The sequence below is a fragment of the Nylanderia fulva genome, unplaced genomic scaffold (assembly GCF_048542155.1).
Source record: "Nylanderia fulva isolate GAGA-0341 unplaced genomic scaffold, ASM4854215v1 Scaffold11, whole genome shotgun sequence".
NCBI classification, from domain to species: domain Eukaryota; kingdom Metazoa; phylum Arthropoda; class Insecta; order Hymenoptera; family Formicidae; genus Nylanderia; species Nylanderia fulva.
In genome coordinates, this window is record NW_028189302.1 from 2,460,660 (window position 1) to 2,479,481 (window position 18,822).

At 32.4% G+C, this 18,822-nt stretch overlaps 2 protein-coding genes across 2 annotated transcripts in view; both read right to left on the reverse strand.

Moving 5' to 3' along the window:
- Sesn (Sestrin) overlaps positions 1–841 on the reverse strand; it is a 231,895-nt gene extending 231,054 nt beyond the window's left edge. The window contains exon 1 of the mRNA XM_085486251.1: positions 310–841. The gene's annotated coding sequence lies outside the window, so the exon portion shown is untranslated. The remainder of the gene's footprint in view (positions 1–309) is intronic.
- A 1,782-nt stretch (positions 842–2,623) lies between these two features.
- On the reverse strand, positions 2,624–18,782 carry LOC114943060 (hexokinase-2). The gene is made up of 10 exons (XM_029318625.2): positions 18,578–18,782; positions 9,586–9,689; positions 6,726–6,879; positions 5,488–5,706; positions 4,914–5,233; positions 4,569–4,681; positions 3,990–4,148; positions 3,755–3,894; positions 3,548–3,681; positions 2,624–3,256 (listed from the first exon to the last, which is right to left on the reverse strand). The coding sequence occupies exons 2-10, from the start codon at positions 9,667–9,669 to the stop codon at positions 3,167–3,169; spliced, it is 1,413 nt and encodes a 470-aa protein (XP_029174458.1). The 5' UTR covers positions 9,670–9,689; positions 18,578–18,782; the 3' UTR covers positions 2,624–3,166.
- Positions 18,783–18,822: the final 40 nt, after the last annotated feature.

Genomic DNA, 18,822 nt, shown 5'->3' on the forward strand with positions numbered 1-18,822 from the left:
TCTGAAAATGAATCGCGAGAGGCTGTCACTGTCAGCGACGAGACTTAACGCGAACGAGCGCTACATCACGTCCAGGAATCGACCGCAGGAGGCAGCGAACCGGTCGGTCGGTGCATCAGCTGAGAGCCCAGCTGAACCCAGAGAGAGCGGCCGCTGTAATAACCTCAACCTGCTCCCTCTTTCTCCCTCGCATACACATACACTCGCGCTCGCGCATATACGTATAGGTACACACATACACTTACGACGAATTTCGTATATAAAAGGCGCCGTCGACCGGCTGATAAACTATGGTTCAGAGCACGATACCTGGTCTGGATGTCCCGGCGTGCAGACGACGACGATGGGATGTGTCCGCGGAAATTCGCCGGCGTAGCCGCGAAAAAAACACTTTTTCGAAGACCCACACTCTTGCACAATGGAATCTTCCAGTAGACTGACTGCGAGGCCGAGCCGGCGACGAAGCGAGCGGTGCGAGCCGTTCTACCTTGCGTGCGCACCCACCGTGCGGCGGCGGTGGCGGGTTCGGCTTTTTCGACGGGGGAGAAGAGACGCGGAAAAAAAGGAGAGACGCGAGATTTCGAGCCGCGATCTTCGGTGACCGGACGGTATACGAGGTCGTCCACGAGGGTTACGCGGCACTGGCACGATACGTCACGATGTCACGACGTCGCGTCACGTCACGTCACGTTACGTCGCGCACGTTCACTTTGCGCGGGCTCTCACATACAACACCTCGGCTACGACGCGAATGACAACGGTGCGGACGACGCGCGCGGTACCGCCGTGATGACAGTTCGGGCTCGCGAACTGTCACTCTCCCGCGAGCGGCCCCGCGACGACTCGATGCGCGCGCACGCGCGCCACCGCGCAGGCGCCATCTAGCGCCGCCAGAGAGGAAACACTTGGCCGTTCTGCCCGCCGCCGCGGCAGCAGCGACCACCTAGCAACAGAATCGATACCTCTCTCTCTCTTGCAAATAATATATGCCTCTCTCTTTCTCTCTCTCTCTCTCTCTCTCTCTCTAATAAATAATTTGTGAACAATATATATAAGTTCCTTTTTAAATATTTTAGATATTCCCGCGACGTGATATATTAATGTTTTCTATCAAAAATCGGGAGAAATCGCGCTGTGCGTATATTTTTTCAGATGATTTCGATGCTGTAAAATTTATTAAATGCAATGATAAAAAGACGCTAGCCGCCATGTTGATTGGCGAAGTTACTTTGCTAAATAAATGTACTGATTTTTCAGTGTTACTTCTGTTTTATGGTATTCATTATTGACAGAGACTCGATATTATTTGTAAGAGGAATGCGAAAGTGGCATTGATAGTGCAATGCTGTTAATTACGGAACGAAAATGATAACACACGGTAGGCGGTCGGATGCTAGTCGCGAAGAAAGAACTTGCGAAACGCGAGTTTTACGAGGTGATTGTCGATCGACGTTAAATACGCGCACAAACGGATCACCGATTAAAGACGACGCGACAATAGCGATCGTACGCGATATTTATATCACACTGACGGCACTTCGTGAGGTATTTCGCGATATTCAACGAATTCTTCGCGCGCGAGATTCGTTGCCGGTCGTGGAGAAGTACAGACTGACCTAGCGGGCCAAGAATTTCAAACGTATCGATTGGCAATATTGCGATTCTCGAAGTACAGTATCGATGGATCGCACGCGGACCAATAGCATCGCAGCGATCGAGTTCACTTTAATTGCACTTCTTGCACTTAAAAGTGTGAAGAAGAGTACATTTATATCTTCTATTTCTTTTTACGAGAAGGAGAAAAGAAAATAAGAACAGTAAAAGCAAATAAAACTACTATTTGATATGAAAATAAAAATGTTAATGTTAGAGATGATTAAAAATATACTAAATTATTGCGAAGTTTGACTTTTACAGCCAATTATAAAACGACGGCATATATATATATATATATATATATACCTAATGTAATGACATATAATATATTATAATCATGCATCAATTAATCTCGTACTTTAAAGAAAAGTAATTTAAAAAATATAAAAATGATTTCTGTATAAAATTATTTGTCCAAGTGCAAGTCTCAAAATATCAAAATAACGTTTTAATTGTTAATAGAATTATTCAGAATGTTATAAAATGAAATGCAAACTATTTTAAATATCACAGAAATAATGTATTGATGTTAAAAACGTATTTGATATAATTCTTATTATTTTGAAAATAATAATATAAAATATTATAGAAGTGTGCGCGATAGAAACTTATTCATTTATCGTTTTTATATTAATTCTAAATAAATTGCGTAATTATTTAAAAATTCGTTTCAAAATGTCAGACGGTGACAAAACATATCGCAGAATGAAATAAGTGCCTCTATATAATATTATTGCTATTAAGTTTTATAAAAAATAACACTTTAAAATAAAATATATTTTTTAAAATGACATTATTTTAAAGCATCGCTGTTGTCTTTGATACGAATAATTATATATAGTTTTCTTTAAACTTTCTAAATTTTTGAAAACAGGTCGAAATTTTACATAGTAAAGTATCGATAAACTTTTTTAAAAAGATTACTATATATATTAATTAATATAAAAATATTTCTCATTACTAAGAATCAACTTTTGCTAACATTTTATTATAACAACTTGACATCTTTTGTACAAAAAAGAACATTTACAATACGCAACAACTTTTCAACTTTGCAAACGCGTATACGTTCCAATTGCACTTTCATTAAATAAATAATATCATTCTTTACATTTCAATTTGTTGATAATCCGTCTCTTGTAATTCTCTTCCTCTGGTTATACATGAGGAACATGTATTTATTTTTCTAAAATGGCACACGCGCGCACACGTTTCCCGCATATCGTTCGGTCGATCGATACCCCTATCTTTTTAACATCTTGTGCAAGCTATTTCTAATGCAATTCCGTAACGTCTAGATTGATTTCAATTGACACCTGTACAATTCAGTACAATCCGATGTAAGCATTAAGATTGATATTTTTTTTACGGATACTAACGTAGTTATGTAATTCAGGAGCTGTTCACGGAATATTTCTATAACTCATATGGCTATCGATGAATCGCAAATTGTTTCGCGATGATAATGATGATTGCGACAACAAGCGGACGCTGTAGTGTATTCTTACGATTATTGTAATCGCTTCTTGAGTCTTTGCGCAATAGCAGATACGAGCGCTGCACCCTTGCCGCTTCCATCTTCCGCGTGGATTAATTTGAACTGCACAATCAAAAAATAAATAAATTATTATACTAAGAAAAAAGCTTTTATTAAAATAATGGAAAAAAAATAATTATTTCCTATCTTTATAAAGAGAGAATAAAAAATTGTTATTATAAAATTATTAATATTATTATTAATAATATTAAAATTATATAAAATAATAAAATTATTAGTAATGAAAGATAGTGTATTTAAAATTTTTAAAGCAGAACCTCGTGATGACATCAATCATTTTCTCTTTGCTCTTATAGCTAGACAACTTAATTGATATCCGCTTTATAAACGTACCTGTCGTCCTGAAGTAAGTAACGAGATATATTGCTTCATCCAGGTCTCTAATCGAGGATGATGCTTGTAGAGGGATCCATCTACGGCAACTGTAACTTGTTCCTTATCAATACGGTCCAGCAAACTCGCGATGCCTTTAACAAAAATCAATCAGTGAGATGTTTGTCTTTGCATCGAGCATAGTTGTAAGTAGCTTCATTAACTTACATATCGATACCAAAAGAGCCGCGCGATTAGAGGCGACCTCGCACACGTATTGAACGACATTGATGTCGTCCTCATCAGGAATGATGCCAAATTTCTTGATGACCTCCTTCGTGTTGCTATTACCGCCATCCACCGAGTCTCTGAAATTATTATACAAAACGATAAGCTAATTGTATAGGCTACGAATCATTATTATTAAGATTCCAATCAATTGGAGACTAACAATAAGACTTACTGTTCAATTTGCGATACCAGATCGGTAGTAAGGGTGCCAGGTGTGAAGAGTCTTTGTGTTGCGGTTTCTCCTACAAACAAAAGCCCCTCTTTGGTCAACTTCGCAAGTATCACGCGCACCACTTCACCAAGATATTTGCCAGCAATGTACTTTTCAAATCTAAAGAAAGAAATCATAATGTAACGCAAGGACCTTTACGAATCATTATATCTTGTTTCTTCTCTTTCTACAAATTCTTATTATATCATATATAAATTCAATAAATTATATCATATACAAATTTTATAAAGTATTTCTAGGAAAAAATTTGATTTATCGTTATGATTCACCGTTATCATTACTTTATCAACTGATCAATAAAAACGTCTCAATTATATTATAATTATTAAATCTTAATTATAATCATTTTTATTAATCCAGTTTGATATCCAAAACTTTTTTTCGTAGATAAACCGATAGTAACATAGATACTGATTTTCAAATATGATATTATCAGAAATAATATCCACTCCACGGGCGTGCACAAACAAAATAATTACAACATAATTACAGATAATACAACAAGATTTGCTCACTTACGTAAACGAATTCACGATAAGAGAATTGGCATCGTTCTCGCGATCGAAATCCGTTTTGATGAAATCCAAAACACCGTTGTCGCCAAATGCACCCCACTCGATATCAATGATGACCTAAAGTAAGGAAATCAAATTGATAATTTGCGTACCAAATACAGAGTGTAACAAAATATTTATTATTTAAAAAAGAATTTATAAAAAGATAAACTTTGCGATGTATGTGTGTTGCTTTTTAAAAATAGAATATCTTTACCAAAAAAATAAAGATTTATCTGAAAGAATGTGACAGGATTTTTTTACATTACACATTTTAATTTAATACATTATCACGATCTCAATAACTCACTTCTCTCTCGCCGTGTCTCTCGGTTTCCCAATGTTCGACCCGGTCAGCTCGTTCCAAATAGCAGGCGTTGCTGCCGGTTCCCAGGATAAGTCCGATCGCTACATTATGATCCAGCGTTGAACCCTGCACCAAGGTACCCGTGGTGTCGTTCAGAACCGCCACGACCTTCACTTTCGTGTCACCTCGTCGGTCCAGGGCCTCTCGCAAAAGTTTCACGATGTCCTTATTCACGGCATCCGGACAGTTGAAAGTCTTGGTCCACGTAACGAGAATACCGACGTCCAGCGAGTGTTGGATCATCGGAAACGAGAATGTGAAACCTGCGTAGATGCGGCTGATCAAGGTTGGAAGTGAAAAGAATGTGAAGTGCGGATAATTATATATGCTAATGTAGCTGGTTATATTAATATGTAATCTTTCCGTCAATTTTCTATAACAGAAAAAAAATGTTTTCTCGTCTACTTCTGATGTCTCGTCTCTATTTATAGACGATCGTGCGGTGGTTTGCGTTTAATTAAAGATTTCGCGCGTTTGATATACTCTGACTGGTAGATATACCAAGGGATCAATTTACCGAGAGGAAGCTCTACGTCCTGAAGACCCTGTGCGATGACGAAATCACTGACACATTCAGCCAGATAATTAAACAGAGGGATTGTCGAGCCGACCCTTAACTCGGGTCCGATGTAATATCGCTTCACTTCCTGTCGTATGGGAGCACCGTGAGCCAATTCCAACAGGAGTACACGAAAGTTGGTTCCACCGAGATCGAGCGCCAAATAGAGACCTTCCTCTGCAAGTATTAAAATATACATTTTAATCTCTTCATATTGAATGGTGATAAAATTGTACATTTTCTTTTCTTTTTTCTATATATTCTTTAACTGTTTGGGAAAATGAAATTTCTTTTAATTTATTTGTAAAAAATTTCATAAGTAAATTATATCAGAAAAAAGTATCAGGAAAATATATTTTTCTTACATTGATGGTGATAAAATATTAAAATTTTATAAAAACAATTTTTATAAAATAATTTTGCATATAAATCCCCTTTTTTGCAGATACACTTCAAACATCCTACTTTCCTTCTTCATCCTTCTTATTTGAGACATAAAGAAATTAAATTAAAAATGTCACAGCACATGTGAATTTAGCAGACAAATTCAAGATTAATTATTGATAATAATTGTTGATACACAGAGAGAATATTCTCTTAGAATTTATCCTAAAATTCGTGGTAATCATGAGACAATATGATATTGGAAGAATTTTATAAGAGTCTGATAAATATTTATCTATGACAATAAGATATATAAAATATGTTTGATTAATTTTACTAAAATATATAGTAAAATTTCAATAATTTAAAACTCTATTAAAAATTTGATTCTTTAAATGTTTTAACATTAGAATATACGTCAAAAAGTGATAAACATATAAAATATTTTATATAAATTTTACAATGCAGCATAATATTTTCAATTTCCAGCTTAATCGTTCATGATAATTTTCATGATTTTAACATGCAGCGTAGTAATTTTCGACTAATTACAAACATGATAAAATTTGTAGTAAAATTGCGGTAAAATATCACGAAAAATTCTCTCCGTGTACATTTGTATGTATTGTGTTGGTTGTACACTTTATCGTCGAAATAAAATATTAATTCGACATAAATAGTTTCGTTCACTCTATCTCTGACAATAATGTCTTGTTAAGTAGTGATAAGACTTATGAGATATATATATAGTGTACGATGCGATATACGGCATCTCGTTGCGGAATTAAACACGCGGGAACTTCACTAATGACCTGTTCCATCGAGCAGTTCCGGTATATAGGTGTTCTCCATTTGTAACGAGGAAGATTGCTGATGGATTCCCTTATTCATTTCTGAAATAAAGACGTCCTGTATTTTCCGGGCGGTTGCCGCGGAAAATCGCATCTTCGCCGTTTGATTCTCAATCTGCGAACAGAGGTTTTTTCCCTTTTAAAAAAACGTGTTGCGCGTGACACGTGCATTTCATTATCTTTATGGCAATCTTGTCGTTCTCGTCACGACGATGAGAAGAAAAATGTACGATCCGTAAATCTTGGTGATATCTCGACAAATATGGTGTTGTTTACAACGTCTCGTTAAGTAGTTTCTAACAGGACTTTAAACAGACAGATGTAATGCTCGTTCGTAATGTACAAAGCAGCGTGAGAGTGTAGAATTAAAGTATATTTAACAAACAAGAGATTTATAAGACCCGGATATGTAATTCAAGTTTTCTTCCGTGACGCGATCATTAAATTATCGTCTAATTATTATACGTATTATTATTCATAATTGCAATATGGGAACTAATATAACAAATTTGCATACATTAGCTTTCTTATATAAATATAGTTTAAAAATGAAACAAATGTATATTTGTATATTTAAATATCATGCATTTTTACAAGATTATATACTATATTTCATTTATCGAAGCAAATAAATGCAGTAAACTGTGAGAAAATGCAAAACGTAAATGCATATTCATAAACTGTCGGTCTACATTAACATTTTATATCTTATTTCGTAAATGATTTCAAACTTAATTTCAAAATTATTACGCAGAATTCAATTTAATGCATTATTATAATTACATCATTTAACGCATTATTTATTGCATTATTAATGACTATCGATAACTTTTTCAGATATTTAGCTGATGAAATAAATTTTATGATGCAAAAAAGTAATTTTGCGTCATACAATTCTCGCTGTGTGTTTATGTTTGCTTTAGTATTTCAAGGAGTAAAAGTTTTTCCGCAAAATAGAATTGCTTCGTAATAGTAAATTAAAAAAAAAATTGTCGTGGATAATATTATAAGCTAAAGATCAGCTAAAATTTCTCTTTCCTTAATTCGATTGGTCGCCAGAGTCCACGTTGTTATCTACATTGATAAACTGTTCACATGTCTTGAACTTTTAATAACACGGATTACCTCTCGATAACCCTGCAGCTTAGAGAAGGAGATAAAAATCGATATTTTATGACGTTTGAGCCACGATAACCCAAAATCCGATTCAATCCACATTTACCCGGACTGTTCCGAGGGTGATGAATGTAATTGCAACGTTTATTTTATAATACTACTCGAATCGGAATTTTCTTCCCACTTTCAAGCTCAATGAAAAGTTTGAGAATCTCACGTGTGGATTTTAAAGGATTTTCGAGATTTAATTTTGTGAGCTATTTTGTATAAGAAATAAGCAGTAAACGAATAAATTTCGCATTTAAAGATTTAAGAGAGAAAAATTTTCGTAATTATAGTTTAAATAAATTCAGAACAGAGGAGATCTGACTGTTTAAATTATTAAAGTAAATGTTGGATTATAAATCGAAAGTAGAAAAAAAATTTCGATTTAAATATACGCGACTCTCTTTATTAACTAAACATAAAGTTATAATTAACGGGCCTTTTTATAATATCTTTCCCATCGCTCCAAATTTTAGAGACGGTATAATTAAAGTATATGATAATTAAAGAAATCTTATTAAAAGAAAATCAAAGAGAAAAATGATGTTGTATCATTAATTACAGACACTTTTCACAAGTTACTTCTGAATAAAATTTACCGAGTTTATCAAGATTTATTCGATCCAAGATAAAGTCTGTCGAAAATTCCAACGTGTAATCTCCCTTTATGTACTTGTTGTGCTCGAGTATTATAACGACCTCTTACAATTCCGATGTTAGCAATTAGAAAGAAAGTACTCGATTTTTCCTTTTTTTCTTTTTTTTTTATAAAAAAGTTATTTTCATAAAAAAATATTACGTGCAATAATTCGTATATGATGACATGTAATACAACTGATACGATATCTAATCTATACGTGGTACGATTGGCATAAATGAAATGGGAAAATATATCTATTTGTACGATCGTTTCGTGTCACTAAACTTTAAATTAATGTCGCAAGATTAAGAACTTTATTCGCCTTGTACATAATTCAGGATTGAGCTGAATTCATGAATAATCCAAAAATTCATCATTTATTTTCTCAACACGTGTCGTAAAAAATCGGCGGATTCAATAATGCTTTATAGATTCAGAAGATGAATTTGAGCAAAAATCTAAACAAAAATTACATTGCAGTTTCTCTTTGTTTCATATCTTTTTTTTTGTTTAAATAAATTATTATTTTAACCTATTATTTATAAAAAGTTTCCTTCGTGTTCACATCTGATGATTTATAAAAAAATCCGCATGTCTGATATTCATTTAGAGAAATATATAAAATAATAGCTCAAGAAAATAACTATGAACAAGTTGAACGGATGACATGTATTGCATCGCTTTCTCAGTAAAAAATATTTCTTTTTATTCTAATTTTTAATAAAGAATAATTTATTTTGTAGGTTTTCTATCCTCCAACGAGAATTCATCTACAAATCGTGCGTTGATCGTTATTTACTTCGTTATTTACATACATCTTTATCACACGAGATTCTGATATAATATCAGCTTCAACTGCATCGTACGATGAGTGTGAGAGAGCAGAAGTTCAGGGTGAACAATTTATGAAATTAAGCGTTTAAGATATGAGATGGATGTTATAACATTTATTCGCAAACATACATATATGCTGACAAATACAAAGTATGTATCGGTTATAAAGTTCAAATATATACTCACTTTTTGTCGTCTAACATCGTCGGAAAGTATCAGGGGCGATACTTGAATCGCCTCGTGGAGCGCACGATCCTTTGGTACAACCATGTCGAAAGCTTATCGAATTTCTGAAAGAAAAGAGAAAGAAAACATCGATATGTAATCAGGAAAGTTTATAAAATATCACAGCTAACTCGACGCAGCAGCAGCAGCGAGGTCAGAAACATCTTGGTTTAATCACAAATAGTATTTCCACAAAAAATAAGTTTCAAAATTAAATATATCAAGTAATTAGAAATTGTTTTATCTCGTCAATTAGCAATCTATATTAAGAGGGGATATAAAAAGAGGCATAAAAAAATAGCCATATATTCATGAATTTTTTCTCGGAAAGTATTAGAATTATCATAATAAGGTTTTATTATATGTATATTTAGTAATATAAAATAAAATTTTTATTGAAAAATATTAAAAAATGTGGCAGATATTTCTATTTTTTAAAATTCGCAATATTTGTAAAACAATATTTATTTGAATATAAGAACAAATTTTTTATTTATCGTTTTTTGGCTGTTAAAAAAATCCTACGATAAAAAATAGATTTATCAGTATATTTTAAGAATCAATCGAACTTCTTTGTTTCAAATAAACCATTATAAATTGCATATTGGATACCGTAAAACGCAACAGAATCCGATCAGCAGCAATATCTGCCAGATTTTTAAATATTTTTCAATAAGTATTTTACCTTATATATAGATATATTACTAAAAATACATATAATAAATTGGTGAAAATTTTGATAATCCTAATATTTTCTAAAAAAAATTCATGAATATAAGGCAATTTTTGGTGCCCCCTTAATTTCCTAAATTGAAAAGATCTAAGATGAAGAAAGAACTCATGAAGTAAAAAAATAAAGAAACACATGTGTATATATAAAAATCTGTATTATTGTAATGAAATGGTGGAATTAAAGTGTCATCAAAGGTAATATTTTAATAAAACTCTAAAAGATAGACTCTTTCTGTGTTTCTAATAAAATTCTACTTCTAATAAATTAATGTAGAGCATGTTGTATAAATGTCTGCAATAATATACTGATTAGGCACCAAATAAAATATTGTAGTAGATATCACGTAGACACAACGTTCAGTTTTTTAATAATCGTTTTTTCTATTATCACAACGATTTAGTGCGTAGTACACACCCGTAAGTGTAACTTTATGTATCAGCAGGGTCAGTAGACGGTCTCAGCTTTATCAATATGTGTGACGTATATCCGCATGACGAGGGCACACTCGTTATCTATCGAGTACTCTCTTCTTCCGAACAAGATTGACATTTTTTTCTCCTAACTCGGTTAAATCGATTTTCTTAAATAATCTTCCTGACTATAACTTGCATTTTTTTTACTAAAATTGAATAAATTCTTTATAGAAGTTTTCTATTTTTAACATACTCTTTTAATTAAGCGTATACAAAAAAGATGAAATACAAAAAATATAAAAAATAAAAAATCTTATTGATTTTTCTATTCTTCTTTTTAATTAAATATTCTTAGCTATAAACTGTTCTTTTAATAATAGCTTTTCTAAATTAAATAAAAACTGGAATTCAAATAACTGATTTTTCTTATGTATAAACCGTAAAAAGAATAATATTATTTGTATATTTTATTATATATATTTTACATTTATATTATTTTGCATAGTATCGTAACCTAATAAATTCCTCAAGCTTTAATTGTTATGTATGAAAAATGTATACGACTGCACTTAATAAGATCACATACAATATGCAATAATTAATTATGTTTATTTCGTCTGGCTTGAAAAATAATGCTTGGTTTAATAATTGATAACACGATTTGTTATGCTCATAAATCGTGTGCGTCGTAGTAAGATAGAGTCCCCCTCGTCATAAATAAATTTGTGTATCGCCCTAAATCAATTTCACAGCCTCGATTGGGAATTCCCAAAAAATGGAACGCGTTGCATCAGCGGTTGTAAATGGAAAAATACTTATAATTAACTGAATGTTTCATGAACTCTCTACATCACCGAGTTTTAAATACGTGAGATTAAATTCACAAGTCATTAAGAAGACAACATAGTGAATTGTTACAGTCTCGAGTCGGCTGCATTAAAATGTCAGAAGCAGCATTTTAATTAAAACATAATCGTGATTATGTTTTACAGATTTTTAAAAAATGATTCTCAAATGACGATAGAGAATCTAAATTAGGGTCATGTTAAATAAATAAATGTACAATGTATATATATATATATATTTATATATATATATTTATATATATATATACAGGGTGATTCAGGAGGAAAGGTAAAGATTTTAGTGGGTGATAGTATAGGCAAATGCGAACAAAAAATGTCCTATTAACATGTATCTTATCGTTCGAATTATGAATACTGCTGCTCTCATAAGAACGTCAAGATGACCTCAGAAGAGCTACACGTAGTACAGTCAAAAGAATTAGAAAGTGTATTGAAGTCGGAGGTGACATTTTTGAAAATCAACTTTGAACTTAGTCATTTGCGTCTACTTTTGTTTGTGCCTTTGACTTTTTTCTGCTGTGAGTGGTTTATTGTAACCAATAAAAATAAGACACATGTTAATAGGACATTTTTTGTTCGCATTTGCTTATACTATCACCCACTAAAATCTTTACCTTTCCTCCTGAATCACCCTGTATATATATATATATATATATATATATATATATATATATATTTATATATATAGTTATTAAAATAATCTGGCTTTCAACTTTACCGATAACGATTCTCGATCAAACTCGATCGTCCATTCGAATAAATGTTAATTCTGTCGTGAGCGTTTAAATATCAATTCATCGAGTAGACATCGTCGATGTCCTCTACAAAGCTACATTATTGTATGTGTAACAATGTATTTATTAACAGCTATTTACATATAACAACAAGGCCATGAAAACCCAACCGACTATCTTTCAAGTTCGATTGACTTTCAGATAATGTGTCATCATTACGTATAATTTCTATCAATTCCACATTCATCTCGTTATACGCACTTCGTCCAATTTTAATCTCAAGGTGATCGGAGAAATTCTGCTCTCACCAGTATTTGACCTAAATATACATTTATCGCAATACTGCATATAGCATTCACAGAACGCAGAGATTTGGACACAGAATTTTGCACGCATTAATAATTTAAAAATAAAATAAAATACAAAATAAAGAAAAGAAAGTCGATGATAATTCTATAAAATAATAATTTCATTTTTAATTATATAATGTATAAATTATACAATGTATATAAATTATATAATAATTATATAAAATTATATAAATAAATTATATAAAATAAATTATATAATGTATAAATTATATAAAATTATAAAATTTATATAATGTGTTTGTAATTGATAATTAATATATTTAAGATTCGATATAGAGAGCGCTATCTTGGATATTCTACAAGCGTAAAGATTAGAAAATTTAGATCGACCTAAGACCTAAATGAATGTATTCATTTCTCAGCTGTAACACAATATCCTGACCGTAAATCTCGTTGTGTGATTTTACGAGATCAGGTAGGCGAGCAGCTGCGAAAAGCGCAGCTAGAATATTCTTTCCTAGCTGCAAACTGATGGCGAATGAGGCTCTATTGAAATCAATTGAAAGGTGCAAAACGTCAACCGAGATAATTCAGCCAGTTGACCTGCCGTGACGATTCTAATCCAGAGTGCAACACGCACTCGTTTGTCACCCTTTCGATAACGAGCCCGCTATTTCGCTAGACTGCGTCTTTTTCATCTTTTACGAGCAGGAAAACGCGCGATGCCGTTTCTTGACACTTCGTAATCGACTATCCATCCTCCATTTATCACACTCTATAGCGATCAAGGCATCAGCTATTAACCGAATCTGACGTAAGCACAACATTGTTCCTACCGCGAGATTAATGAAGCCGCAAGGATTCCGGATAATTTAACTTGCAATTTTATCAATGCCAAATGTCGCGTAAAACATTCCGTGGGTTTAATTCTAATTTCATTCCAATTTTACTTGTATATAGTTTATAAATTTTTTTTAAGTATTATTATATTAAATATCGGAATATATACACTGAGAAAAAAAAGTTATTAACTTGACTAAATCGTTGAACTAATTACTATTTTGTTAATTGAATATATAGAAGTATTTAAATTAAATACAACATATAACGCGTTTTGACTTAAATACTTATATATGTCTAATTAACAAAATAGTAATTAGTTGAATAATTTAGTCAAGTTAACAACTTTTTTTCAGTGTAATATCTCAAATAAAAATTATATTAATATTTATTTAAAATCTAGCTAAATAATAGAATCCAGGGATTCGCTGCTTTTTCTTGAATTATAACTTTAAAATCAAATATATCGAGATATTTTTAAAAGAAAAAATATATAAATATTTTCAAAAAAAATGTATCATTACGTGCATTAAACGCGTCTATTATGGAGAGAGAGAAAACAGATAAATGTGTAAAAAAATTATATCGTATTTAAACAGATAAATATGTAAAAGAATTATATCACACATTCGTAGCATATCTTAATTTTCTATAATCAAATGCGAAAAATAGTAGGAGTTGTAGCTTCAGAGCAAAGAGAACTTTTTTCTTTTTATATAACAATTTTTTTCAATTAAATTAAAATCAAACAACAAGGGATTGTTTCAATTTTTTAATGTTTTAACGAGAAGCAATTTCGTTGCAATTTTCAAGATTGGGCGCTAAAACAAAAGCAGGAAATGCAACGTGCAATTTATTTTTGTTATGAAAGAGTAATATATATATGTACATACATACATACTCGAAATTACAATTAGTCGATATTGTACAACTCTTGAGAGATTAGGTCTGGCGTCAAGTGCACTCCGGTTATCTAATCGAGTGCGCTTCTCCAAACAGCTACCTACCGTTTGAATAATGGAACTTCCGTAATTCATGACTATTATCAGCAAGGGCACCGAATAAATCTCGGTGAGATGCGTAAGTGTCAAAGACAGGAATGCGCGAGATTCGCATTCTCGAATAAATTTCTCTCTATACATATTTATCGCATTCGATTTAAGATTCAATAAATTTTTGTGAGAAATTGCAATCAAAAGGGAGACATCCTTTTAAGAGATTCGCAAAATGATACGAGAACGCTAATTTTAATTACGTCAACTTAGCAAAGAGGTTTTAAATATACATAGAAAGAACACTTTTTTTAAATGAAGCACTTTCTCATATAATTACGATGGACGTCTGTTCTTTATTTTAGAGGACAGGCCTTTATTTCGATTAACTGTCCTTTAGATTTATTCATTTTTTTAAAACTCAATTTTATCCTTTATTTTTTATTAACACGAGAATTTGGAAAACGAAATCTCTTATCTGAAATTTATTTAAGAAATCAAGAATTTATTTCGACATAGTCGAATCAGTTTCAAACTGTAAGAATAAGAAATTGATTTGGAAATATGTCGTGAAACAAAGCTCTAAAAATTATTTAACATGTCCTTTATCTTTTTTCTCAGAAAATATATGATCGCCGTACATATAATACATAAAAGTAAAATATCTAACAGAGACGAAAACTGAAACGACAAACTTTTAATTCTTGGAACGAAATAAAAGTCAAAGTTGCATAAATAACATTACGCGGTGCGATAACGTTCTGTCAAATGAACGAAGCGCAGCGAATGTTACGCGAACTGATGCAGAATGATTTTTATCGCGATATCCTTACATTTAGTCATATAGTTGTAATTGACGCCGTAATAATATATCTCATGAGAAACACGCTACCGCGATCCGATGACGTCTCTGCTATTCGGCGGAACCGGTCGAAATATCGCTGCTAACGATCTTACGTCAATTACACGGTGTAATTTCGAAACTCTGTATAAGGAATAAACACACGAGACCAGATAAAGTGGCTCGGCCAGATTGTATTTTCGAGAGAGACCTTGCATATCTTACGACCACGCTATCAGCTGAAAGAAACCTTAACGGAACGCGTTCCCGGAGTACATTAATTTGCGTACGTTCGCTGTTTGGTGAGAAAATACACGCGGATTTTTTTTTGTGCATGTCATTGAAGTCGTATTAACCGATAGCAAAAGGATTTTTCTTTCATACATACGGTGATCATATTTTCTGACAGAAAAAAAAGGATAAAAATTTAGAGCTTCATTTCAACCTGTTTTCAAATCCATTTACGAGCAAAGTAAAGATCGACGAGCAATCAGAAGTTTTCGTACTAATAATTTCCATGTTAATATTACATTAGACATTAAAACGCTAAATAAAAAAATAAAAGACAATATTGTAATATAAAAGACAACATTTTAAAAATAAAGAAGAAAATTGAATTTTGGAAAAATAAATAAATTTGAAGGACAACTACTTGAAATAAAAAACTGTCTTCTAAAATAAAGAACAGTCACCGTATTCATACACTAAAAAAATTGTTAACTTAACTATACTGTTTAACTACATTACTATTTTATTAATTAAATATATATTAGTATTTAAGTCAAATATACACAGAAAGAATTTTCACTTAGAATTTACCCTGAAAAATTTTTAAAAAAGCGAAAACAGATTAATAATGTACATAGTAAATTTCACTATATACATAGTAAAATTAATCGAACATATTTTATATCTTATTGTGGTAAATATTAATATTTTTTATTGCTGTAAATATTAATCAGAAAAGCTCTTATAAAATTTTTTCAATACGTATTGCCCTACAATTATCATGATTTTCAGGGTAAATTCTAATAAGAAAAAATTCTCTATGTACATTTTGTTAAATTCAATATGTTGTAGGTATTTTAATTTAAGTATTTCTACATATTCAATAAACAAAATAATATTTAGTTGAACAATTTAGTCAAGTTAACAATTTTTTTCAGTGTACAAGATGTGAATTTATCTCGGAAATGCGTGGAAGTTTCAAGTGAAACAATTCAAATAAAATTTAATTAAATTTTGTTGTAAATTAAGGTCCGATTTTTCCCACTTCTCGGTGAGTTTTACCTGAAAGGTAGCATATTTTTGAATAAGTTCTAAAAAGCTCTTCAAATAAGTTCTAAAAAAAGAGACAAAGATATGCTACTTGTCGGGTAAAACTTACCAAGAGTTGGAACAACCAGCCCTTAATGAGAAATGTTGAAAAGATTTAAATAAATACCTACATAATAATTAAAGATATAGTATATGAAATATACATATTATAATATCTTCGAAAAGATATAATATATGTATGTGTAAAATGTATTATACCTTCAATTAATAAAATAATAAAATGTAATTAATAAAATTAAATTAATAATAATACACAAATTTTAATTAATAATAATAATACATTTTTATGCAAGTTTAATTGAAAAATATTGAATTTATATATGTATAATAAATTAAAGATAAAATATACAGCACACGTTTACGTAATACGTATTATACAATCATGATGATTCGATTTTTCGATTGATAAATCTTTCGAGACAAAATTAGATGCAAAGTATTAAATACTCGAATGGAATTTCGTCATAGAATTTTTTCAACTTTCCTCCAATTTTTCTAATCGCTTATCATGACCATATATCTCAATCAAACAACTACTTATTAATGTCTGTGACCGATAACTAGATCCCGGAGCTACGGGCAATCTAAAAACGCGCAATCGATAAGGCAATTTAACGGATTAACGTTCCGATAACGCGTAATTCCGGTTTGAGAAAGAAAAAATGCAAAATACGGCAATTAAATATGTATGGGGAAGTTTTGTCGCGCGACTGCATTCCACGACGAACGGAATGCTTCTATAACGAGAGTCACGTGTTTACAACATCGTGTAATACTCGGCGAGACGATGCGATGGTATGCACGACACGTTTAATATTTCAAGGACCCACGTGGTTCTCTCACCGGCAAAGTAAACATCGCGGAGAAGCCGGGGCGGATCTTGATATATCTAAACCGCGCGATGACATCTTGATTGTGCGTCTCGAGTGAAAGCTATTGTTTGCTCGAAAACGAGGGCCAAATCGGAGCAGTCGATAGATCAATCAACTTGATAAATCAACTTGAAGAATTGCGATTCGCGCAAGCTGCGTATCTCATTGGAAAGCCAATGGCGCGTCCTTGTAATCGTCGTGATTTATCGACAAAAAGATGTCATTTTATCTTCGATTTCTCTAATATTTAATGGCCTCGCTTTTAATTTTATTTTCAATAATAATAATATTATTCGTGCTAACGCGATAGAAAAGAGAAATGACTGTTATCAAATAATCTATTTTGCGAGAGCAACACGATATGATTTATTCGACTTCGAATATGTAGAATGTGTCGCTCGTAAATTAAATGCAAATTGCCTGTAACAATATGTCAAGAGCAGTACCTTGAAAGTGACTCGAATCGAAGTTCCGAACTCCGCGGTTCACTAAATCAATGCATACTTATTTTTGTTTTTACCTGTAGCACAAAATCTCAAAAATACAGAAGAATGAGAAACCTGTGGCTTTTTTAAGAGAAAATATAATTACCTAACCTAACCTAACAAAAACATTTTTATAACTTTTATTTTTTTTAATATATATCTAATTATTAGGAAAAAATATATAATTTTGACATATAACGTTTACGTTTATATCAATGAATTTCGTGAAATTTTGTCTCATTCAGAAGAACCTGAGCACTGTTTTTATACCGGAATATCCTTCTCATTTATGCCATACGCAGCACACTCGATTATCATGTTATTTACTCTACAAGTAGAGACGTTCCATCAAAACAAAACATTTCGCATTCAACAGTATACAGAGTATAATGAGACAGTTCGAGGAAAATTCAATTTACGTATTTGACAGCTAGAGCTATCGACAGGTGGATAGTCATCGAGATTGAATCGGATGGCGCGTTTTTGACAGACGCGCGCGCGACACCCGCGACATACTTCACACAGTACCTGAGACGACCCTGTATACGCGCTTCCTCCTTCAAAGTCGGTCCTGATGAGACGAGTGACGTCGGGGCTGATCTCCTCCTCGATGTAACACAAACGCGGATGCGAGACCGATGGTGAAATACACCCGCCACGGCCGAGCGACGACTGGTCGTGCCTCCGGACGAGCTTCCCCCGTGTATCGCGCGATCAACCAACCGGCCGGCTCGCGAGATCTACCACTACTGACGCGGCGTACGTCACTATCT

Coding starts and splice junctions, on each gene's coding strand:
- LOC114943060 (XM_029318625.2), bottom strand. CDS start 9,669: ATGGTTGTACCAAAGGATCGTGCGCTCCACGAGGCGATTCAAGTATCG. Junction 3,895..3,989: donor CTGGTATCGCAAATTGAACA/GTAAGTCTTATT, acceptor TAATAATTTCAG/AGACTCGGTGGATGGCGGTA. Junction 3,257..3,547: donor TACTTACTTCAGGACGACAG/GTACGTTTATAA, acceptor TTGATTGTGCAG/TTCAAATTAATCCACGCGGA.